The sequence below is a fragment of the Malania oleifera genome, chromosome 5 (genome assembly GCF_029873635.1).
Source record: "Malania oleifera isolate guangnan ecotype guangnan chromosome 5, ASM2987363v1, whole genome shotgun sequence".
In the NCBI taxonomy this organism is placed as follows: Eukaryota; Viridiplantae; Streptophyta; class Magnoliopsida; order Santalales; family Ximeniaceae; genus Malania; species Malania oleifera.
Window position 1 is genome coordinate 946708 of NC_080421.1, and position 25976 is coordinate 972683.

General features: G+C 36.7%; 1 protein-coding gene across 1 annotated transcript in view; it reads right to left on the reverse strand.

Moving 5' to 3' along the window:
• Positions 1-24006, reverse strand: part of LOC131154969 (alpha-1,3-mannosyl-glycoprotein 2-beta-N-acetylglucosaminyltransferase) — a 55563-nt gene extending 31557 nt beyond the window's left edge. Inside the window, exons 1-3 of the mRNA XM_058107830.1 lie at positions 23759-24006; positions 8473-8523; positions 7902-7989 (exon numbers count right to left, since the gene is read on the reverse strand). Of these exons, the coding sequence (XP_057963813.1) occupies positions 7902-7989; positions 8473-8523; positions 23759-23827 (208 nt within the window). The 5' untranslated portion in view covers positions 23828-24006. The remainder of the gene's footprint in view (positions 1-7901; positions 7990-8472; positions 8524-23758) is intronic.
• Positions 24007-25976: the final 1970 nt, after the last annotated feature.

Below are 25976 nucleotides of genomic sequence, written 5' to 3' on the forward strand. Positions count from 1 at the left end.
TCAAACTTTGATGTGACGCGACACTAGGACCTCAAATATCGGAATGGATTAGCATGAAAGGACTAACTACTCACTTGTCCACCCGGGAAGCAAAGGGAACACGATGATGCTTGCCCAATTGACAAGACACACACTCAAGATTAGGCACAAAACTTAACGTAAGAACCAGCTGTTTCAACTTGTCCAAGGACAGATGACCAAGGCAACAATGTATTTGAAGTGTTGTAGCTACAACTATGCAAGCAATAGGTGGATAAGGCAACTCAAAGTAGTAAAGTCCACAAGCCTCACGTCCTGTACCAATTGTCTTACCCATCTTCAGATCCTAAATAACCACAAAATTAGGATAGAATGTGACAGAACAATTTAGTGACTTTGTAAGCTTACTAACCGACATGAGATTGGAAGGAGATTTAGGAATGTATGAAGTACAAGAAAATGAGATGGAAGGATTAGGATTTACTATTCTGATCCCCTTAACAGCAATAGTGGATTCATCAGCAAGGGTAACTTGAGGTAGACTTTTAGGATACTGGAGATCAGAAAAGAAGTTGGTAGCGCCTGTTATGTGGTCATTGGCGGCAGAATCGATAACACAAGGACTAGTAGGAAGGATACCGGATGACATGCAGACTGTAGGATTACCTTTCTAGGAAAAAGACACAATGTGAGAAGATGCTTGTTGAGACGACTGATACTATAGAAGCCTTGAATACTCCTATTCTGATATAGTCATAGTAAGCGGTTCACTCAAACAAGTGATTAACAAAGGAACCATACTTTTGGGATTTGCAAACTCCATCCCAACATTCACAAACTCAACCCAATGACCATAAGATTAATAGTTGGAACAATCGCGAACAAGGTGACCAACCATGAAAAAGTCACAAAAAATCAGTACAAGACTGCCACAGCACCGAGAAAGTCAAACACAGCCCCAAGAAAGCAACTCACAGCACTAAAACAATTGGAGAAGTGAACCACTGCAACTACCATGGAGAAATCACCAGCTAACTTATATAACACTGTCATAGAATCACAAAAAACAGCTTATGAGCACCGTCACTGCTCCAATAAAGTCACCAATGACCGTTACTAATACCGAACAACAACTGATGAATTACCATGAGCATGGTTAAACAAAGATTGGATCTTTGATAAAAACATGTCCAATAGCTTGATATTTTGATATAGGGAAAGAATTAGATCATTGAATCAAAAACACAGCAAATCCCACTGTTTGAGACCCAAAAAACTCAATAACCATGATAAACTGCTTCACAAAGCATCAAACAACCATTCCTTGGGTGCCGCACTTAAACAATTAAAAAAGGTGAGATATTAGGGCAAAAAACGTCACAAAAAACTCCAAAAACATGCTAATAGAGAGATCGGATCACTGCTGGATCATTTCAGGTCAAAACCTTAACTGAAAGTGGCTTCACGTGCTGGCACATGGGGTCAGCCCTGGGAGCCTTCATCCGGCGCATAAGGGCATGTGGGACATTGCTTGGAGGTTGGATTTCAGTGGGGGAGGGGGGGGGGGGAAGATCAGCAGTGTCTGTGGGTGACTATGGTGTTGGTCTTGACAAATCTATAGTGGATTTGATGTTCTCGAACTGGCAGCGTCACCCAGAAAATTCCAGTGGCTGGTCTGACTTTCTGCTGCTGCTGGCTGTTTTCTAGGGCTATAGTTGTTGGAGATGTTTCAAATTCTAACAGTTATTTGTGCTTTATTTTATGGATTAATGGCAGCAGTTTTTTTTCTTGGTGTCAATTTTCAGCTGTTTTTTTTGTTCAATGTCTTCCAACAGCTAGATATTAATGGTGGTATTTGAACAGTCAAATACCATTAATCTGCTATAATAACCAGCTGAAAGTTATTCATCCATGCAGCCTACTAAGAGACTATCTCCAGCTCTTTCCAAAACACAACCATAGAAACATATCTCTTTTTTTGCTTACATATCTCCAGCTCTTTCCAAAACAAAACCATAGAAACATATCTCTTTTTTTGCTTACATACTTTTTCTCTCCATCATCCAGTAGTAATCTCTTGTGGACATCTTGTTATTATTTTATTTTCTATCATCTTACTCTTGTTTCTTTTCCTTACCATACATTGGGTAAACGTATACTATAGCTCCTAAAGATCTGGAGTAAAACCAAGCCTAGCTGAGTAATCTTGGAGACTCTGCATGCTGTGACTATTTGCACCAAAAGATTTTCTCTGTAGGCACGAAATTGATTTTAAGGGCAGTGGTCCTACCACGCCTCAGCTTCTCTTCTAGTAATTGTCTCACTAATTTAATTTAAGCTATTATTTTTATTACATCTTAATTCTTACAATCTTAAAACCGAAATGGCCGCCTTCAATCCTACACCGGAGAAACTACTAGCTGATATCACCTGTATGGAATCTTTCGATGGGACCAATTAAAAGCGATGGAAAGCAAAAATTTATTTTGTCTTGAAAACTGTCAGTGATCTATGTTCTAGAAACTCCCCGATCTCAACCAGAAGAAAATAATAATCACATCATATTTAAGTAGGAGGAAGACAACGAGAGGTGAAAGAACTACATTCTCAATACTTTGGCGAATGAGTTTTATGATGTTTACTATAAGTATGAAACAGTAAAGGAAATATGCAAAATCTTCAACAAGAACTACATCACAGAAGACGTTGGAACCAAGAAATTTGCTGGCAGCAAATTCCTGCGCTACGAGATGACATACGAAAAAACAGTAGATCTCCAAATTCGAGAATTTCAAAAATTGTTGCACAATATGTTGGTAGAGGGAATAGAAGTAAATGATGCATTTCAAACAACTTCCCTGATTGATAAATTGCCACCATCCTGGAATGAGACTAAGGGAACTTTGACAAGAAGAATGATATGAGTTTAGAACAACTTATCGTTTGCATGAGGATAGAAGATGCTTATAGAAAAATGGCGGTTCAGAATAATGAAGTAACGGGAAAGGCAAACTTGGTGGAAGATGGTCAAGCAAGATCTAGGGGGGAACTTCAGAACTGGGAAACAAGCTAGGGGAAGCTACAACAACAAAAGGTTTAACGCCAAAGGAAACAACCAAACCAACAATTGACTACACAACCGAATCAACAACCAAGAAGACGATCAGAATAGCAACCATTCTGACAATCGATTGAGATACAACTCCTCCAACATAAAGAAGACATGACGTAACTATTATGTTTGTGGTAAACCTAGACATCGTGCACCTCAGTGCAGGTTTCACCAGAGGGGTGGTAATAATAGTAGTAGTAATAATAATCATAATAAGCCCCAAGCCAATAGTAGAAGATACGGTGATCGTTGTTGTGGTATCCGAGGTGAATCTTGTGGAAAATCCACACGACTGGGTAGTGGATACCAATGCCACTAAACATATATGCAGTGATCGTAATCTTTTCAACATATATGAAAAAGTTTATGGGGAATCAGTATTTATGGGTGATGCCCAATCCTCAACTATGCTAGGAAAGGGTATTGTGAACCTTAATCTCACCTATGGAAAACCTTAAGATTGACTGATGTGCATCATGTACCAGATATTAGGAGAAACTTGATTTCTGGATCCATCCTCAATAAGGTTGGTATCAAACTGGTTTTTGAGTCAGAAAAATTGATCTTGACTCGTAACGGTATCTTCCTGGATAAGGGTTATTGTAGTAATGGACGGTTTGTGTTGACTATTATTAATAGTATGAATAAAAGTGTTAGTTTTTCTGCTCATTTAGCTGATTCTTTAGATCTTTGGCATGATAGACTACGACATATAAACTTTGCTTTTGTTAAAAGAATGAAGAATCTAGGTCTAATAGCAAGCTTAGCTAACACAATCAAAGAAAAATGTGAAATTTGAGTAGAAGCTAAATTTATTAGAAAACCTTTTAAATATGTGACAACTTGAAGTATATAATTATTAGAACTCATCCATAGTGATTTAGGAGATTTTAAAAATCAAATGAGTAGAGGTGGTAGAAAATATTACATAGCCTTTTCTCAAGATATACAATAGTTTATTTATTTAAATCAAAAGATGAAGCTAAAGATGATTTTCTTAAGTTTAAAACAGAAGTGTTAAATCAAAAAGATAAAAAAATTAAAATATTAAGAATAAATCGAGGAGGAGAATACGAATCAAGATTTTTAAGTGAATTTTGTGAACAAAATGGAATAATACATGAAGTAACAGCTCCTTATACACCTAAACAGAATGGTATAGTTGAAAGGAAAAATAGAACTTTGAAAGATATGATGAATGTAATGTTAGTAAGTTTAGATTTGCCTTCTAATATGTGGGGAGAAGCTATTCTATCTGCTAATCATATACTCTATAGAATACCACCTAAGAAAAGTGATATAGCACCTTATAAATTATGGAATGGCTATAAACCCAATCTAAAATATTTGAAAGTGTGGGAGTGTTTAGCTAAAGTAGGTTTGCAAGAAGTAAAGAAAAGAAATTGGTCCTAAAACTAGTAACAGTGAATTTACAGGATATGCTCAAAATAGTGCTACATATAGATTCTCAATTATTAGATCTAATAATAATGTGTTACAACCAAATACAATAATGAAGCACAAGATGCAGAATTTTTTGAAAATATTTTTGCATCTTGTGGAAAAAAAATTATTGACAACAATGCAAAAAATCTTGAACCTAGGAAAAGTAAAAGATGTAGAAAGAAAACAACTTTTGAATCTAACTTGGTGACAAATTTTCTAGTTGAAGATGATCCACTTACATATCAACAAGCTATAACTTCACTAGATGTTATGTTTTGGAAAGAAGCAATTGAAGATGAATTAGAATCTTTAAAAATAAATAACACATGGGATCTTGTAGATTTACCACCTAGACATAAAACAATAGGGTGTAAATGAGTATTCAAAAAGAAGTTGAGATCATATGGTAGTCTTGATAAGTTTAAAGCTAGATTCGTAGCCAAAGGGTATAACCAAAAAGAAGGACAAGATGTTTTTGATACTTATTTGTCACTTACAACGGTCACAACTATTAGAGTTTTAATAGCCTTAGCTTCTATATATAACCTATATATACACCAGATGGATGTAAAAACTGCATTCTTGAATGGTGATCTAGAAGAAGAAATTTATATGGAACAACCTGAAGGTTATAAAGTAGATGGTGCTAAGCATAAAGTTTGTAAATTAGTTAGATCTTTTATGGACTTAAACAAGCACCTTTACAATGGCATGAAAAGTTCAATAACATTCTTATAAGTGATGGATATAAAATTAATGAATCGAATAAATGTTTGAACAGCAAATTTGACGGTGATAGTAGTGTAATAATATGTTTATATGTTGATGATATGTTAATATTTGGCACTAGTATAGAAATCGTCAACTCAACCAAATTGTTTCTTGCCTCAAATTTTGAAATGAAAGACTTGTGACAAGCAAACGTAATTCTAGGTATAAGAGTTATATGAGAGCACAATGGGGAATTTGTTTATCCCAGTCACATTATGCGGAAAAAATTTTGAAAAAATTTTGGTCATATTGATTGCACACCTATTAAAACTCCTTATGATGCTAGTTTGCAATTAAAGAAAAATAAAGGCGATCCTGTTGCTAAGGTTGAGTATGCTCGAATAGTGGGTTCTTTAATGCATTTAATAAATTATACACGCCCAGATACTGCATTTGCAGTATGTAGACTTAGTAGATGCAATCATAATCCTGGGCATGACCACTGGATAGCACTAAAAAGGGTGTTGAAATATCTGAAGGGTACTATAAATTATGGACTATTTTATTGTGGATTCCCTACAGTTGTAGAAGCATTTTCTGATGCTATTCTAATTGGATATCAGACACAAATGATATCAAGTCTATGAGTGGCAATGTTTTTACTTTAGCCAGTGCTGCTATTTCTTGGAAATCCCAGAAACAGACATGCAAAGCAAAGTCCACAATGGAGGTAGAGTTTGTAGCTTTGGAGTTTGTGAGTGCACACAAACTTGAGCCTAGCTGAGCAATCCTGGAGACCATGCACGCTATGACTATTTGCACCAAGAGATTTTCTACGTAGGCCCAAAAACGATTAAGGACAGCAGTTCTACCACACCTCAACTTCTCTTCTTGTAATTGTCTCACTAATTTAATTTAAGTTATTATTTTTTATTACATCTTAATTCTTACAATAATATCGCTGCAAAACCTTCTATGATGATAGACATGCAGAGGATTTTGGGTTTCAGGCTTCAGTTTAATGGTGGTAGTAACACTTAGGGTTTAGGTTTCAGAATCATGTTTTGATACCATGTTGAATAATTGGGTAAAATGGATGACCTAAACTCAATGATAGGTCTCTCCTTCTATTTATAATATATGTCAAGTACAATAGGAATGACCATAATACCCTTATTAACTTACACTTATTACAAACCAAACTCTAACAATTAACAATTTCAAGTACTTTTTGGATACTGTTACTAAGAGAAACTTTAAGTGATAGGATATTCAATAACCTTAAGCTCTTACACCGTTAGCTTTTCAAGTTTAAGGTAAGGCATTAAGCAAAGATAAGGATAAAATAAAGCGGACCCTCAATAAAAGTGAGTGCTTTTTAGTGGGATCCTTCTTCAAATAGATGCGTCCTTGTGGGTGGGTGGCCCTTTCCTATCAAAGAGTTTGGAGGTGATGAAAATTATGATCAGCAGAACTTTTGCATTAGCTGTAAGCAGTAGGCACAACTGCAATTTAGGGTTTTATCAATCGAACTTTGTTTTGTATTCTTCAGATATTGGGGTATTTTCTATTACTTCCCATATTTTTGTTTTCTTAGTTTTTGGGGAAACACCTATGTAGAGTCTCCTGGTGTGACTTGGCGGGCAGCTTGCAATGAGAATTGAAAACCCTAACTGAATGTTTTCCTTTTTTACTTCAATTTTCTATTTCACCTAACTGAATGTTTTCCTTTTTTACTTCAATTTTCTATTTCACCTTTGGTTACTATTATATTACTTTCACTTATTTTTTCCTCTTCTCTTGAAAATTAGTCCAGCCTCAACTGGTATCATTCCTATCCAGGTCTCTTGGTTAGGCTGCTTTGGAAGATAAGAGTCCAAACTTCAGAGGTATGTGAATAGACACACGACACATTTCGGTTGAGAAATTTCATAAATCATCTTGCCTAGAGGATTTGGTCGTTGGAAAGCAAGTGTTGGGGCCTAGAGGACAGCCTTTTTGGGCCCCCTCCTTCTTTGTGGTTAAAATGCTAGGAACTTTTAACGAAGGTTCTCTAAGTTTCTTTCTTGTTTGAAGAAGTTCAACTGATGCCGTTGAACAGGGTGTTGTTTTTTAATTGTTTTAGGGTCACCAACAGGAAGAAAAGGTACACCAATTCTTTTTTACCAAGATGTAGCAGCAATCAACCCACATGGCAAAGGCTTGCGGTGTGGGTTCAGTCACAATCACATGAAGGCACTTGGGCTGCTGCAGTATAAAGGATTTGGATAGCTCTCTCATCATCATCTATAGCTTTTGGTGACAGTGCAAGCGCTCAGTCCCACATTTATGATGCTTAAATTTATGTTAGCTTATGTTTTGTGCTGTTGTAGGTCTTTCTCAGTACCCCGTCTTCTTTTAAAGCATAAAATCCTTTACTATTATAAAATATAGAAATAAATACAACATATTACAAGTATTGAACACAATTTCAATAGGTCAATTGTCACCATTCAGTAAAGTATAAATGATCTGAGCCTCAGCAATTATTATATGCACGATTCAAAATCAACTCGTTAGAGAAGCTCTGTTTTTAAAATTGAAGCAACAGATATCATCTAATACAAATGGAATAGAAAAGCCATAACAAACTGCATTCAATAATATACTACACCTTCTAAAGCCACAACTCGTCCCTGCTGCATGCTAATTTGATCAATCAGCAACCTCATTTGACTTGTACAATGATTCTCTGATTCAACCTGTAAAATTCCAATAAAATTTGGAGACCTTAGGGACAATTATTCCTGAAAATGAGTTATTTTGCAAGGTGTAATCCAACAAATGTAGGACATCTTCAGGACTATTATTTCTCAAAAACGAACAAAGTTTGCCTCATGAAAGCTATCCAATGCTTCATGGGTCATCAACAAAGAAATATGTGCGAATACAAAGGTTCAATGTAGGTAGAAATAAAATGTTGCATGTATGGAGTAGTTGACTTAATATTATCAACAGTAATATGCATCCAAAAGTATATTACACCTTCTCAGCAAGACATTGACATGTTCCTTCATAAACAAAGTTCAAGGAGCAGAAAGTAAAGGGAACAATCGAGCCAATTACCCAAGTAATACATTAATACAGTTTTATACATCCAAGCATGCCAATTAGCTAATGAATATATTTGAATGAATTAATTATAAAAATAGTCAAGCAATGAATGAGGTAGACTGTAGACATACTGCAGCTGCAAGCCGATCAGCATATTCTGATTGCGTCATGAAAAGCCGCATCTAAAGGAAAAAAAACATAAGAAAAATAAAACAAATTTTAATATCCAATAATAAAAATTTTAAAGACCAAGGTATAGAACCAACCCCCCCCCCCAAAAAAAAGAATAAAAAAATAAAAAGTACCACAAGAATTAAATTTGTGTCACCAGTATGAAGCAAGAAGGCACAATTAGACAATTTTAGAGGCATAAGAGTGTGTGTGTGTGTGTGTGTGTGTGTGCGCGTGCATGCGTGTGTGAGTGTGTGCATATAGTACCCCCAAAAAATGCACTTGTTGGGGACAAAAATACATACAGCGTGACAAAAAGTCAAGAGTAATTCAACAGGAAGAACATTAGTTCCCTCAGAGTTAATATGGTATATGTGAAACGCCAAATGCGAGTTATGGAGGGTTGTAAACCCCACATAGAGGCCATAGCCCCCAAATCAAATTGGGGTTGGTGGGTGGGGGAGCATTTCAACAAGGGATGCTCACTTATAAAAAGGGGAGGTCAGGCAAAGATTTGGGACACTATAAGACGGTCTCTAAGAGGACTAGGCTATCTTAATTCTGTCTTGAGCATCAGAGAAGGCCCCAGGAGGCCACCAAGTCTTCCAAGTTCTTTTATTTTCCTTGGTTGCTCATTGTCAAAGATCTGTGGACATAAAATCGGCGACTGATTTTTGGCATCAAAAAAATGGTGGACTAAGTAGGGGAATGTGGGATTCCCAAGATATCCATGGCAATCCATGTTACTAGACAGAAAAAAAAAAAAAAAATGCTACAAAATTCTCCTAGCAGTCATGAATCGATGGAGCTCAACTCAATCCAACTAATACATGTAATATGAGGTGGCTGAAGAAGCCAAGTCTCGGCTCCATGACCAAAAGAACGCTGCTTGGATCGACAACAAAAATGCCATCACAAAAGGCATGGAGCTCTTAAGCAGTTGTTAACTTATCACTGGAATATTTAGACAATGTGTGATTAGACCCAATCAACACTATAGCGCACATTAATTCATCACTGCTCAAGCCAAGTCTCGGCTCCATGACCAAAAGAACGCCGCGTGGATCAACAACAACAATGCCATCACAAAAGGCACAGAGTTCTTAAGCACTAAAGTATTTAGACAATGTGTGATTAGACCCAATCAACACTATAGCGCGCATTAATTAATCATTGCTCCATTTGGAAATTGCACCAAGTGGGAATTAGAGCCGTGTTTGTACTGTGGTAGGGTACTATTCTACTATGCCCATTTGGCAGGAGTTACAGCTATGACCATCACGGTAGATCTTCATCATATCTGTTAGAATTCATTCCCTTGAGCATGCTATGGGCACTGTAGCATAGTGCTGTGTAACAGCAAAATCTTCAAGATAGGGTAATATGAGGTAAATTATTTCCTACTCTTGTAGGGACCCCGTTACATTTATTATTTAGCATGAGTTGAAGATGGTAATGGAGTGACTAGTGAGGGATTCAAATAATGAGTTCAGCTATGGTTTTACTAAGTATTGGGCCAATGTTCTTTACAATTAGTGATTCAGTTGGCCCCCCAAGACTCTATTTTATTTGAGCAATAAAATATCTGCTTAATAGAGTTGCCCAAGTGTTCGCTAAAAGATCGTAATGGTTTGTCCAATTAGTTGGGGTTTTCTAGAGTCAAAATCAGGGTTTAATGAAGGAATGGTGTTTGCTAGAAAAGAAAATTCATATTTGGAAAAGCCACTAAATTTTGATGAATGAGCAATGGGGATGGAACCACTTCTTAAGCATTGTGTTGGTAACAAATTCCCTAGGGCATCTAGCTTGATAGCTTGAGTGAGGCACACCAAGTGCTCTACGAATGCCCAAAACGGATGCTAATGACATTCATTGTGTTGGTATTTTACTGTCTGTGTTGCTCTCTTCTCTCCAGATTTCTGCCCATATCGAAGGGAGGTACGCCTTTATTCCTTTTTAAACTCAATTGTCTCACCTTCTAAGACCAAAAAGACATGTACAAATAGGGAGATTAAAACTTTATTATGGCCAAGGAAAAATATCCTCAAATAACAGTGCATCATTGAAAGTTCTCTAACAAGAGCCAAAAATCTGCATATATTTGCAGTTTGCAATCTTTTTTGATAAAAATCAAGCGCCTAGCATGCACCATGTGCAAGCATGGTGTCCACTATAAGTAGCATTGTTATACATGCTTCATACCCTATTTTCATTTTGGTGGTGCGGCCACATCTAATTAACAAGATTTTATACTTGCATACAGCAGTTGTTTGGCAGTTGTTTGGTTGTGACAAGAACTCTCCTTAAAATTAAAGATAGAAGAAAAGAGAAGAGAGAGGTACCTTGGCCCGCCATGTGTTTGCTTCACATGTGCCATAGCTGTTATGCTACCCACTTTGAGTGTTGGCTCAACTCTTAAGTGTGTCATATCTTACTTGTGCGCTTAGTGTGGGACTCATAGAGTCATAATAATGGTAGTAATAAGTATCTGCAATAGCCTTTTTATGTGTGGGAATTGCATGCTGCCAGAATTGAATGTTGGATCAAATTCAAGTGTAAAGACCAAAAAAACCCAATGGTAACCGGTAACCTCCAACTGTTGCCCACAATTTAGCGGACAAACAATAATGATTTTAATAATAATTATTGGTTTTCTTCTTTGCTTGTCTATACCACATATGGAGAGTGAGGAACAAAGTAGCATTGAGAGTTGTCCTCCTCATTCGGAAGAGTCTGTCTTCAAAGTGGTGGGAGACATGCATTTTGGGAAGAAAAAGGAGCTGAAAACTACTAAGCCCCTTTTCTTTTCCTTCTGCTATTTCAGTTTTAATTTTGTGTTTCATTTGCATTGCTTTCTTCTTTATCCTAGCTGTTGTTTTTCTCTTTCTTCTCCATTGTATTTCTCCTTTTTGAGCTAATATATTCTCTTACTTCTTCTAAAAATAATAATTATTGAATTTTGTAACATTAACTTCAAAAAAAATACAATGAAATTAATTTGCACACATTTTGAGATAATCATCAATTTAGATAAGAAATGCAATAGCCTTTTTGCATGTGGGAATCGCATGCTGCCCACGTCAAATGTTGGAAAAAAATTCAAGTGCAAATGGCAACAAAACCAATGATAACCAATAACCTCCCACCATTGCCCACAACAAATTTTCAAATAGAAAGTTGGTAAATTTGGCTTTTTGGAAAGCATATAAAGGTGAACCCGACCCCCAATGTTGCATGCCTCTAAGCTATTTCCGTGATTGGTCACAATTAGCATACTGGCTAAAAGTAATGATAGAATGTGATAAGAAAGCTAAGTAAGGAAACTAATTGTTTAATTCACTTGTTGTTTCATTGTGGGTACGTGATCTTAATGCCATATTTCTCAAGTCTCAACTTGCATACAAGTGCATCACCTAGACCTAATACATATGTAGCACTATTTATAGAGACATGCATGCTTTAAGTTCATTACTAAAAAATGAAAAATTGTTAGGGATGACGGAAACATGCAAATTATTGAAAGGCCTAAGTGGCCATTCATTTGATAATTATGCGTGCGGACATTGTGCCCACAACGTCATTTTATAATGAGAAATTGCAAAATAACAAAGAGAAAAGAAAAATTATTGATAAACACACCTCAAAAATATATATATGCTAATTGTTAATGGTTATTTTAGTCTTTTGGTAAGTGTGTTAGTGTTATGTTAATTAGTGAGATTTAGTAAAGGTATTACATTAGAATGTATTTTATTTGTATTGTAAATAGAGGGAGAGACTTATCTTTGAGTTAGGTCATTCATTTAATCAAAAATCTCAACATGGTATCAAAGCAAGATCAAACCTGAATGAATAAACCCAATCACCAACCCAAACTCAGCTGCCGTGAGAAAACACCCTCATGTCACTGCACTTCTCAAAACCACTAAAACCCTTCATTATTTCACAGAACCAACCATACAACCGAAAACAGAACCCTCTAAACCATAACCCTACAAAATCTCATCATTGGAAACCTCCCTACGCACTGGCCAACTGTCGGAAGTCCCAACCCCATGTGCTGATGCATGATTGTGTTTCAAGCCACTTTTTTCTGATTTTTTCCTCCAGCATGTTTTGATTCCTTCCCTACACCATATAAGCAAGCTATCGGGCATGTTTTTGCTCAAAGATCCAACCTTTTTTGGCCATGCACTCATGGTAATTCATTAGTAGTTGTTTGGTGTTCATAAAGGCTATTTGTGAGTCTCTTGGAGCAGTAGTAATGTTCATAAGTTGATTTGTGAGGCTATGGCAGTGTTATTGTTGGCCTTACAAGGCTTAAAATCTTGTTATCTTGTTTTGATGCTAACCAACAAGTGAAATTTAATGTATTTGTGTGAGTAATGATATTTCAGGGCTCATTTATGAGAAAACAAGGTCAAAGTGCTCACAAGGATCAAATGAAGCTTAAAAGAGTCAAAGCATGGATTTAAAGATGATATATTAAACCTTGAAGAATATGAAGACATGAATGAGTTGTTAAAAGCCAAGGAATATTAAAGTCAAAAAAGCCAAACAAAGGCAAAGTGAGAAAGATCAAAGAAAATGGAAGCTTGAAGAAAAGATGGACTCAATCCAAGGACAAAGCATGAAGACTCAAGAACCTAAAATGTTAATGTTTTAGAAGTCTCATGTAAGTGCTTTAATGTTTAAAATATCATTTGAAATATTTTGAAACTCTTAGGTTAACTTCTTGGACCTAGATACCTTTTAACATATTTGGACATACTTGGAAAATATTTTTATAAGGTCAAAAATTATTTTAAAAGGGTTAGAATCATTTTTGGAATGAAAAGTACCAAAAAGAGTTTTTCCAAATGCTGTCAGTTTTTATACATCCACATTGAGGTGAATTTTTCTCTATCTAAAACTCATTATTTTAAAAAGTGTTCAACATGAAAGTTGTAGGATTTTCTCTTAGCTTTCTTTTGACACCAAGAAAACTTAATTTGGAGTTGTACAGAAAAAGTTATGGCCAAAACACTGAATTGGGGTCACTGCTGTCAAACATCTGAACACTGTTCACGGGAGGGACTTCAGCTGTATGAACAACACACAGAACCACTTCAAATGTCTGAACTCGACACTTCAGACGTCTGAAGATTTTTTGGGACAAAAATACAGCAGGCAGTAGCTATTCAGACATCTGAACTCGCGACTTCAGACATCTGAACCTAACACCTCAGACGTCTGAACCCTCTCTTCAGACATCTGACCCTCTGTCTAGTTCATTTTTTAAAGGGTTTCAAGAACTTCAGATGACTGAACTCGAATCTTCAGACATCTGAACACTGTTCAACGGGCAAATTTTTAAATTCTAATATTTTAAAATATAGCAGTTTTGAACTCCAATTTTTCTAACAACTTGGGAAACTCTCTAAGGAAACTTTTGCAACATGGAAACAAGTTTGAAAGCCTATAAATACATGGTTTTGCAAATCAAAATACATCCAAGAATTGAAAAATATGTTTTGAGAAGCTGAAAGCACTCTTGTTCTTACAAGTTCTCTTTCTCACTCATTGCAAAACTCTTTTGCTAAGATATTCTGAAGTGCTAATCCTTCCTCCACTGAATTCCTACTGCTAATCCTCATCGAAGAAGGATTTTGGTAAATTCTACACTTGAGCTTCATTCTATTTCATATTGATTTTTACATTCAAGTATATAGTGCTGAAATTGTACTAACTTGCTCTTTGAGAGAGTATACTTGTACGCAGATTATATCTTGTTTTCTTGTAGTTCTTTGACGTTCCAATGATTGTTTAGATCATTGGCTAAGCAAGGGGACATTGCTTACAGAGGCGGGCTCTAGCCTAAAGGAGTGACCGAACGAGGGGACATCATTTGGAGAGGCGGGCTCTAGCCTAAGTGAAGGAGTGTTTGAGCGTGGGGTATCGCTTGTAATCAGGTTTTGTTCCACCCGTCAATGGAACAAGTTTGTGAATCCTTTGGTGGTTTGCCAAAGGCGAGGACGTAGGCTGGGTTTAAGCCGAACCTCGTAAAAATCCTCGTCTCACTCTCTCTTTCCCTATTCTTTATTTTCAGTTCATATACAGCTGCGTGAATGTTTTAAAATCTAAATTATACATACTATGCATATTTGGAAATCAAATAAACTTAGAGTCCAATTTTGATTTGGGTTGCAGAAACTGAAAGGGAGTACGTTTGTTACACCATATCTTGCGGAAACCTTACGGGAGTACGTTACTTGGTTAACATCCCAAACATAAATTTGCCAAGAGTTTATTTGAGTTCTAAATATTTGGAAAGAGTGATTTGATTCATTCATACAAGGCTTTACATCAGCAAACATAAATTCTCATTCACTACAAGGCTTGGTTCAAAATTGGCTAATATCAACAAACAACCATTTTGAGTTTTTATATTACATAAGTGCTGTGTATTGGCTTGTTTGTTTGCTTTCTATTATAGTTGATTGGTTTGGTTGAATGATTGGATGTTTGTATGGTTAAAAATTAAATAAAGAAACTAAGTTCTTGAGTGCTTAACAAATTAAACAAATAAGTCACGAATTGGTTAAAAGAAATAAAATAAGTTTAAGAATTCTAAAAAAGAATTAAAAGAAATTTTAAAAGTCGATTCACCCCCCCCTCTTGGGAAGCTATTTCTAATTTCAGTTATATTAGTTCGTAGGTGGTTCACCTCATCTATGGTTGTTTCGGGGGTTCACCTTGTTTGTGGTTGTCCCAGCTAGTTTTGATTGTTCTTCTTGTTTGACAAAGGTTTGGCTGCTAGTTTGTGAGTGTTGGTATGGAGACTATGAATCCCAAAAACATGTTTCCTTCATCGCTCCCACATATAACAACTAAAATGTTGGATGGAAAGAATTATGTTCGGTGGTTTAAGGCTATTCGAGTTTATTTAGCAAGATTAGGAAAATCCGAACACTTGCACCAATGTCCTTCTTATTAGAAGAGAAAAGAAGTTTGGATTCAAGAAGATGCCTTGATTGTTCATTCTTATGGAATTCGACGGAGCCCCAGATTGCATGGATGTGCATGCATCTAGATACATGCAAAGAGATTTGGGATTATGCCAAGCTTCTGTACTTTTTAGTAACATTACATGTATGTATGGTTTATCCTAGGATTACTTTTAGTTACAGTAGGAATACAAGAGCATTATAGATTATTTTGGAGAGATGAAACGTATTCATGAGGAGCTTAACATCGCGCAACCTATAACCATCGATGTTTGCTAGATGCAGAAGCAAAGGGAGCAAATAATAGTTCTTCAGGTTCTAGAGAGCTTGAAACCCAAGTTTGAGGTAGTTCGGTCCTAGACACTTAGTAGTGTAGAGTATCCATCATTTGCTAATGTTTATTCTCGCATCCTTCGTGCTTCCTTCAGCACACATTCTCCTGCTCTTGCATTTGGCTCTGAGAGGACAGCCTTTGTCATGCATGGTGATTCTAGTTTTCGATCAAACAACAACAAAAATTATCAAAGTGGTTGGAGCGCTCATGGTAGTAGAGATGGACGAGGTAGACGCACTCCTCGCAAGTGTGCTCATTGTGGACAAGTTAATCATACTATTGAGCAGTATTGGGATCTCTAAGGTAAACCTTCATGTGTTGTCAATGCAGCCGCCGCCACCTCCACACCTTTGGAGGCAGCAAATGAAGCCACCACCAACTTCACACCTTTGGGGCCAAGTGGGGGCACGTACTGTATCTATGTCAGAGGAAGAGTATTCCAAGTTCCACCAGTATCAAGCGTCACAACAAGCTTCTCTTCCTATTGCACCTCTTGCCCAAACAGGTAATCCCATAGCATGCCTACCATCCAGTACTTCTCGTCCTAGTCCTTGGACTATAGACTCTGCTACCACTGATCATATCATAGGTAATTTCCTAATTTCTTCCCTACTCTTTAGTTTCCTGAAAACTTACTTTATGTTAGTCCTGCTAATGGATCCACCACTACCGTCAAGAGAATTGGGATTGTAAGTCCCACTTCTTCTATTATCTTCTTTTGATTTTGTATATTCTCAAGTTTCCTTTCAATCATATGTCCATTATCAAAAGCACCAAATCCATGAATTGTTTGGCAACATTCTTCCCTAACTCTGTAGTTTAGTCAAGATTTGAAGATGAGGAAGATGATTGACGGAGGGCATGAAGCTAGTGGACTAATCACTTTGCGCCGTTATCTCCTTTTAGCACCTGCACTATTGCTGCCACACCTCTCAAAATTCATTGTAGCCTTGGTCATCCTTTGTTGGAAAAGTTGAAGCATCTATTTCCTTATTTGAGTTATGTCTAGTCTTGATTGCAAGTCTTGTCAGTTAAGAAAGCATCTTCATGTCCCTTTTGCTTCCCGAGTCAATAAACAGGGTGCAAACCCTTTCATATTAGTTTATTTTGATGTTTGAGGTCCTAGTAGAATTGTGTCCAAGTTGGGTTTTTGGTATTTTGTAGCCTTTGTGGATGATTATTCAAGGATGACTTGGCTATATTTAAGAAAAGATCGTTCTCAGTTATTTCATATATTTTGTGCATTTTGTTTAGAAATAAAGACTCAATCTGGTTTGCTAGTTTGAATACTTCGAAGTGATAATGCTCAAGAGTATTTCAGTAATCAATTCCCTACTTATTTGACTCAATTTGGTATTGTTCATCAATCATCCTGTGCCCACACTCCTCAAAATAATGGGGGCTATAGAGAGGAAAATAGACATCCTTGAAAAAAAATAGACATATTATTGATCTATCAGATGAGACTGAGTAGTTGGGATCCAAACCGGTTGATACACCCATGGAACCTAATAGCATGTTAGTACCAGACATGGATGATTTGTTGCCTAATCTTGGACGATATTGAAGACTTGCTAGAAAGTTGAATAATCTCAAAATCACTCGGCCGGACATATCTTTCACAACAAGTGTTGCGAGTCAATACCTAGATTCTCCGAGGACAAGTCATTAGGATGCAATAATTTGCATCTTGAGTGATGTAGGACGTTTCTAGGAACCCTAGTCCTACCAAAGACCCTCTCACAAATGTGCACACACCAAATACACTTTAAGATACAACAACAACAACAAAACCAAGCCTTAGTCCCACTAAGTGGGGTCGGCTATATGAATCCTTTTCCGCCAATTTATGCGATCATGGACCATTTCCTTAGATACACTTTAAGATGGGAATTTAATTAACCACAATGAACAATATAAACTAAATGCGAAAACTACAAGTTGTGGAAAATTCAAAATGCTATAAGATTCGCGTAGACTTGTCCTTAAGGACCTAATCAAGTAGGATAAGATAATCACTTGAAAGATGGTAGATTCAAGCCTTAGGAATTAAGCCTAAACATGCAAATTATATATCCTTAGAATAAGACACAATCAAGCATTCAAGGGTTGAAAATCTTCTTGACTTTGAAGAGTTTGTCTACGGAGTTTGTTCAAAAATATGCAATGGATTTTTTGAAAATGCTATTGGAAGATGAATATTATATTGACTATCTAGGATGTATTTTGGAAGTGTTTGAAATGATCTTACTGAAATTATTCGAAATGATGAACACAACACGCTCAAACCTTGCTTGATATCCCGAATGATGATTCTCGGCGCTACTTGGGATTGTGATTGATCCACTTGATTGTTAAGGCAATAATCCCACACAACAGCTACTGAAATGGTAAGATAGAGAATGGAGAATGATAATTTCGTGGCCTCTCACCACTCAATCTCCAAAGGAGAAGGGATGTGGTCTCTCACCACTCACTCACAAAGATGGAACAAGCTTAAAGCTTAAGCACAAGGCAATAACTATTGATTCAATTCAAAAATACTTGATGTCCCTAATAACTTACATACTCAGCTATATTTAGAGATGTTGGAACAACCCTCTAACCATTGGTAAATAAAATATATCAAAGCTTTGAATAAAAAATGATAAAGTGAAACCAAAAGTCAAAAATGCAAAAATTTTAAAACAAATAGTTTCATTCTTCGGCCTTCCAGATGTTCAATACTTTGAATTAGCTCACTTACCATATACCAAATTAAAGATATGGAAGTCTTTTTGCAACACGCTTTGAACCACTCCATTTGGACTTTTGTAGAGAAAGTTATGACATATTTGGTGAAAGTGTACAGCTGTCTATGTGATGCAGAATTTCTAGATGAATGGCTACTGTTATTGGGCTGTCAACTTGTGCACACTTTGAACTTCATGTGTTTCCCTATACCCAAAGAAAGGTATGGGAGTCTTCTTTCCAGCCCAATTGGAATCGGGTTATTTGGGCCTTTGTAGATGAAGTTATGCATTTTTTTGTAAAGGTGCGTAGTTGCCTTCATCCCAACGAATGCATCCACGTGACACCATCTCAGCGAATGTTATGTTTGGGGAATGTTGATCCCCATCATCTCTCCTTGGCCAAGAAGAATTCTGCCCCAAAGAATTTTGTTGAAGATACTCGGTGTATAGTTCCGGGTTGAGGCGCAGAACTTCTTCCTTTAAGATCCAACTTCGTTCTGATAGGGGCTTGCCTTTCCATTTGACCCAGAATTTTTTATATGATCCAACCCGTGTGTGCGCTGTTTTATCATCCAAAATCTTTTCACTTTGCTCAGGTTTCTTGGGTGGAATTAATGGTGGTGGAAAAGGCAATTTTGGCTCTTCAGTAGTATCTGTGTCTATAAATGGGGAAAGGTCACCTGCAGGGTTAGTATGGCTAGGCTCTGAAAAAGAATTGGCTTCAAGAAAAGGGGTTAGATCCTCAACATTAAATACATTGCTTATGTCATAATCAAGAGGAATATCTAACATGTATGCATTAGAGCTTATTTTCTTTAGGACTTTAAATGGTCCCATCTTTTTAGCATGAAGCTTTCTTGCCCTTCCTGAAGGAATTTGTTCGAGATGAATCCGAACCATAACCATATCACCTTTTGAAAATTCCTGCAACCTGCGATGTATGTCAGCCATTGATTTATAATGCTCATTACTCAAATTAATTTTCATTCTGATCTCATAGTGTAAGTCATGTATGTGTTTTGCAAAAGTATCAGTTGACACACTCACTCTAGACTCTGGTGCCAATGGAATGAGGTCTATAGGCTTCCTGGGACTATAACCAATGATGACCTGAAAAAGGCTAAGTCCTATGGTCCTATTCACTGAGCTATTGAATGCAATAGGAAGACATAAATCCCATGTGGTGATATGCTCTCCAACCAAGCAGCGCAATAGGTCACCAAGGCTCCTATTTACCACTTCAGTTTGTCCATCGGTCTGGGGATGGTATGCACTTGAGAACTTGAGCTTGATACCTATCATTGCCCACAAAGTTTTCCAAAAGTAGCTAACAAATTTAACATCTCTATCAGAAACAATGGTGGCATGATGGGGATCAACATTCCCCAAACATAACATTCACTGAGATGGTGTCACGTGGATACATTCGCTAGGATGAAGGCAACTGCGCTTTACAAAAAAAAAATGCATAACTTCATCTACAAAGGCCTAAATAAACTGATTCCAATTGGGCTGGAAAGAAGACTCCCATACCTTTCTTTGGGTATAGGGAAACACATGAAGTTCAAACTGTGCACAAGTTGGCAGCCCAATAACAGTAACCATTCATTCAATAATTCTGCATCACATGAATAGTTGTACCCCTTCACCAAATATGTCATAACTTTCTCTACAAAAGTCCAAATGGAGTGGTTCAAAACGTGTTGCAAAGAAGACTTCCATATCTTTAATTTGGTATACGGTAGGTGAGCTAATTCATAGTATTCAACATCCGGAAGGCCGAAGAATGAGACCATTTGTTTTAAAATTTCTACATTTTTTACTTTAGGTTTCACTTTATCATTTTCCATTCAAAGCTTTGTTATATTTTATTTACTAATGGTTGGAGGGTTGTTCCAACATATCTATATATAGCTAGGCATGTAAGTTATTAGGGATATCAAGTATTTTTGAATTGAATCAAGAGTTATTGCCTTGTGCTTAAGCTTTAAGCATGCTCCCTGTTTGTGGGTGAGTGGTGAGAGACCACATCCCTTCTCCTTTGGAGATTGAGTGATGAGAGGCCACGAAATTATCATTCTCCATTCTCTATCTTACCATTCCAGTAATTGTTGTGTGGGATTATTACCTCAACAATCAAGCGGATCAATCACAACCCCAAGTAAAGCCGAGAATCATCATTCAGGATATCGAGCAAGGTTCGAGCGCGTTGTGTTCATCATTCCGAATCATTTCAGTAAGATCATTTCAAACACTTCCAAAATACACCCTAGATAGTCAATATAATATTCATCTTCCAATAGCATTTTCAAAAAATCCATTGCATATTTTTGAACAAACTCCGTAGACAAACTCTTCAAAGTCAAGAAGATTTTCAACCCTTGAATGCTTGATTGTGTCTTATTCTAAGGATATATAATTTGCATGTTTAGGCTTAATTCCTAAGGCTTGAATCTACCATCTTTCAAGTGATTATCTTATCCTACTTGATTAGGTCCTTAAGGACAAGTCTACGCGAATCTTATAGCATTTTGAATTTTCCACAACTTGTAGTTTTCGCATTTAGTTTATATTGTTCATTGTGGTTAATTAAATTCTCATCTTAAAGTGTATCTGGTGTGTACACATTTGTGAGAGGGTCTTTGGTAGGACTAGGGTTCCTAGAAACATCCTACATCATTGAGATATCACAAAGGTGCACCTAGGAGAGGTCTCTTATATCGAGATCAAGGTCACACTTATATTTAAGGATATACAAATGCGGATTGGGTTGAATCACCTTCCAAAACCGAAGATCCACAATCGGGTACTACAGCTCGGTTGGTGGTAATTTGGTTTCTTGGAAAAGTAAGAAACAAACTATGGTGGCCAAGTCAAGTGTTGAGTTAGTGTATAGATCTATGGCTCACACTACGCTTAAACTTGTTTGGTTGAATAACATGTTGGAAGAATTGGGTTTCCGCATTTTCAATCTATGGAGTTGATATGTGATAATCAAGTTGCTCTTCATATTGCCTCCCACCCAATCTTCCATAAGCAAGAGAAACACATTGAAGTTGATTGTCATTTTGTTCACGAGAAACTTGTGTAGAAGCTCATTACTACCACTTATGTGAAGTCTAATGCAACTTGCTAATTACCAAAGCTTTGGAAGATGCTCGTATTAAATTCATTCATAACAAGCTAGGAGCATATGATATCTATGCTTCAGCTTGCGGGGTAGCGTTAATGGTTATTTTAGTCTTTTAATATTATTAAGTGTGTTAGTGTTATGTTAATTAGTGAAAATTAGTAAGGATATTATGGTCATCAGAATGCTTTTGATTTTTATTACAAATAGGGGGAGAGACCTATCTTTGATGTGCAAAAGTATTCCTTCTTTAGTAATTGATGTGTAAGAAGTATTTTTCAGAGAATAGCCCAAGGAGAAAAGACAAGCACAAAAAGCCAAATAGGCCCTCTGGCAGGCACAAAAGGCCAAATGAACCGCTTGAAGAAGTTTGACAAAATAGTCAAATACAAAAAGCCAAGTAGAGCCATTAAAATGACTAGACACAAAAGACAAAATAGGCCTTGAAGAAACTTGGCAAAATGGCCACAAAAAGCTATAGGCTCATTTGGCAAAAAGATCAAGTACAAATAGCCATATTAGACCAATTCGGCAAAATGGCCCAAGTACCAAAGCTTCAAGATCAAAATTAACCTTAGCAAATAGTCTTGGAGAGCATGCCATCTTCGTCACTAAGATAGGATGCGATAATTGTGGGAAATACCCATGAAAAGAAGGCTACTTACATGTCTGTAGAAACTGAGGTCGCAACCTTGGTGAAAGGCCAAGTTGGTCACCACCATCACTAAGATAGGAGGTGGCAACCATGTGAAATATCCATGAAAAATAAAAAGGCGTCCAAACACCCAAGGTGGTAACCTTGGAAAATACCCTGATAAGCAGGTCACTATGGCCGCTAAGGAAGGAAGGGATAACCTCGGAAAATACACTTGAAAAAGGACAAAAAGGACAGCTTAGCCCAAGCATCCCAGCCCAACAGCCACCTAGGTAAAATAACCAAGGAAAATAAAATTGAATGACCCAATGGTCACCTTAGTGAAATTTGCAAGAAAGAACGAAATTATACCTCCCAATGATCACCTCAAAGGACCAAGCTGCTCCTTGGATGAGAAGACCAAGGTTCAGCTTAATTAAAATGAAGATAGTTCCCTACAGGCATCTCAGCTTGTGGTAACAAGATCCACCTTGGCTTGTAGAACCAATGTCCACTCGGCTAAGAGGACCCCTCAATTAAGATAAACGGCAATACCCAAAGGCACCTCTACTAAATGGGCTGAGGTTCATCTCAACTTGGAAGATAATGGCATCGAGGATACTTAAGTTAGTAGACCAAGATTCACCCTTGATTAGAAGGCCGAGAAGAAAATTTGAAAAGCCATTCATTATCAAAAATCATACCATGAAAAAAACATACTCCCAAACCGAAAAATGCTTTCAAGCCTTGGGGGTGGTGGGGAATCTTACGGGGACAAAAATACATCCAAGCATGGTACAAGACCAAATGTATTTTAATGAGAAGATCATTAGTTGCCTAAGATTTAATAGGGTATTTTGTGGCCCCAAGGGGGAGTTATGGAGGGTTGGGACTTGGGAGGAGGTGAAGGGGGCTGAATTTAATGGCTAGGGGATACTTACTTATAAAAAGGGGAGGTCAGAACAACTTAAAGGACTATCTAAGAGTACAATGATTACCTACGTATTCTATCCCGATTCTGACTTGATTGTTGGTGCAAACAATACTCATGAAACACACTCACACTGAAATATTGTGAAGTATTTTCACTTGCAAAAAGTTTACCTATTTACAACAAGCGAAAAAAGATTAATATTTCAAAAACGGCAGATTAAAAGAAAAATTGCTCAGTAGCCCACGAAAGACGGACGGCTCATTAAATAGAGGAATATAATTTTCTCAAGTCCTCGTTTGAAAGTGTTGATTTGTCTAAGAAGTTTCTTAATCGAAGAGTTTCATTGTCCTCCTCGGAAATCAGTTCTTTCGAAAATAAAATCCCAAGAAGAGGGAAAAAAAAAACCACAGCTGCCCAATCTTGTACAGAACTGTTTAGGTCCTCGTCGCATAAACAAAATGAAATTTTAGAGAGAAAATAAAGAGGAAGCACCTACTTGGATATAGATGAAGGCGACAGCAGCGATGAGGAGAAGAAATTTGAAATCGCAGAAGCTTTTCAACATTTTCTGCGGACCAAAGCTTCGGGAAATAATATGAAGCTTGGATCTCTCGCAAACAGGAAGAGAAAATTAATTAAATGAATCAGATGAATCTGAAATTGCAGTTGGATCGGAAATTTTCGTGTCGGGTCGCTGCGGGCAGACCTTCGATCTGCGTTTACTCTGCTCGTTGTAGAGTCAACACGCCACCGTGGACAACAAGGCCATTTTACCAACGGCTGTGATCGACATGACGTGGCAGAAAACTTAGAGGGACCCAATCGAAGGATGCCAGTTCATATAATATAACCTAACAAATTCCCGAAAACAAGGTTGTATGACTAGCCGCGCTATACATGAGCTTAGCTCGGCTAGGGTGGCTCCCACTTGTGGAGTTTTTTCCTTTTTTTAGTTTTTTTTATATAAAAATATTTAATAAAGTTTCGGAAACTTTATCTATCACTTTAATGCAAGTAAAAATGTAAGATGATTAAGTGATTTTTAAGCAAAAAAATGCTTAACCATCTAGCTAATTTTAAATAAGAAAGGCTGTCCATTGGTTGACGCGTGATAGTCAAAATTCATTGGATAGTCCAATGTCCTTTGCTTAAAAATCGTTAAACCATCCAACGAATTTTGCCTAAAAAAGCCAGGCATCATTTGACGCATGGCAGCAAAAATCGCTGGATCATCCAACGAGTTCTACTCTAATTTTTTAAGTCTTCTTTCTCCATTTTTCTCGCGAAATTGCAGAGTAGTGGACCTTACGACTCACCGGTCGGATGATTGGATGCTACAGCAGGTGACCGTTGCAGCCGATTGAAGAGAGGACCGTTGTGAGACAAGGGAGGAACTGAATGTTGGGAAGGAAGGTATTATATAAAAGGAAGATGAGGTATGTTTCCTTTTGCATAAGCTTAAACTCTTTCTATTATTTCGTTAAGATTTGTTAGTTTGATTCAAAAATTGTGTTAGTTTGTGGTATAAACTAGTATTTGATGCATTCAATTTGATCATATTGATCCAAATTTTGTGATTGGAAGCATCATTTGGAAACTCCCACTTTAAGGTTAAGGTTTATTCTGTTTTATTATTTAATTTATTTGAATTTGTTATTATTTTCATATGCAATTGTTCTTGTGTTGAATTTGATTTTTTTTATTGCTTTTAGTTAGATTTTTCTTGTCCAATTTGTACTTGTTCTTGCTTATTTGTTATTTTCCTCTTGATGCTTATTTTTGGAATTGGTTATAACTAAATTGATTATAACCCTGTAAAATATTTGTGTTTGATTCTTTAAAATTGTGAAAAATATACCATGCAATCTAATAAAATTGTGGAAGTTTTGTTTGATTCTTATTTTTGGAAAATATACCATGTAAAATATTTGTGTTTGATTCTTTGTCTACCCTGAAGTTATTCTAATAAGATATCTAATAATTTTTTGAAATTAAAATTTGGAATTGTTGAATTGTTGATATTTTGGAAAATATACCATATTGTGTATTTGCAATTCAAATAAAAAATCGCCAATAAAGACAATAACTTTGTATTATGTCATGTGCTTATGCATAATATGTTTTAAAATAAACTCTTTTCAATTTTGTTTCATAATAAATATTCACACAATAGTGGCTATTAATTACTTTTTATATTTAAAAAATTGATAGTCATTGGCTAAAATATATGATTTTTTGTTTTTCGTAGGTCTTTACTATTTCCTGAGGGTCGGTCTAAATGGCAAGAAGCTCAAACAGTGCTCCAGTGACTGTGTTGTTATATATGGGAAGGGAGGAAAAATTATCACAGAAGTAAAAGGTATTAGTTATAGTACTAAGCCTGTTCGAGCAATTCGAATTGGCAATATGGCTAAATTAAACAAATTGTATGTGAAAATATACAAATATTTGCATATTTATCCAAACTAATATGCATTGCGTGTGACCGCAAGATACCCTATACGGGAATTAAATGATACAATACTCTATGATGTTATTCCTATAATAGATGACTATGGTCTGCACATTTTATTGGATGCACAAAGCTCCGCCCCGACACATATAACTCTGCAATTATATGTGGAGACCATTCCTCAAATTGTTGTCGTCGAGGATAGGCAGACCAAGATACCTGCCTACACGAGGAGGTCAAGGAGCTCCAATACGAGGAGGAC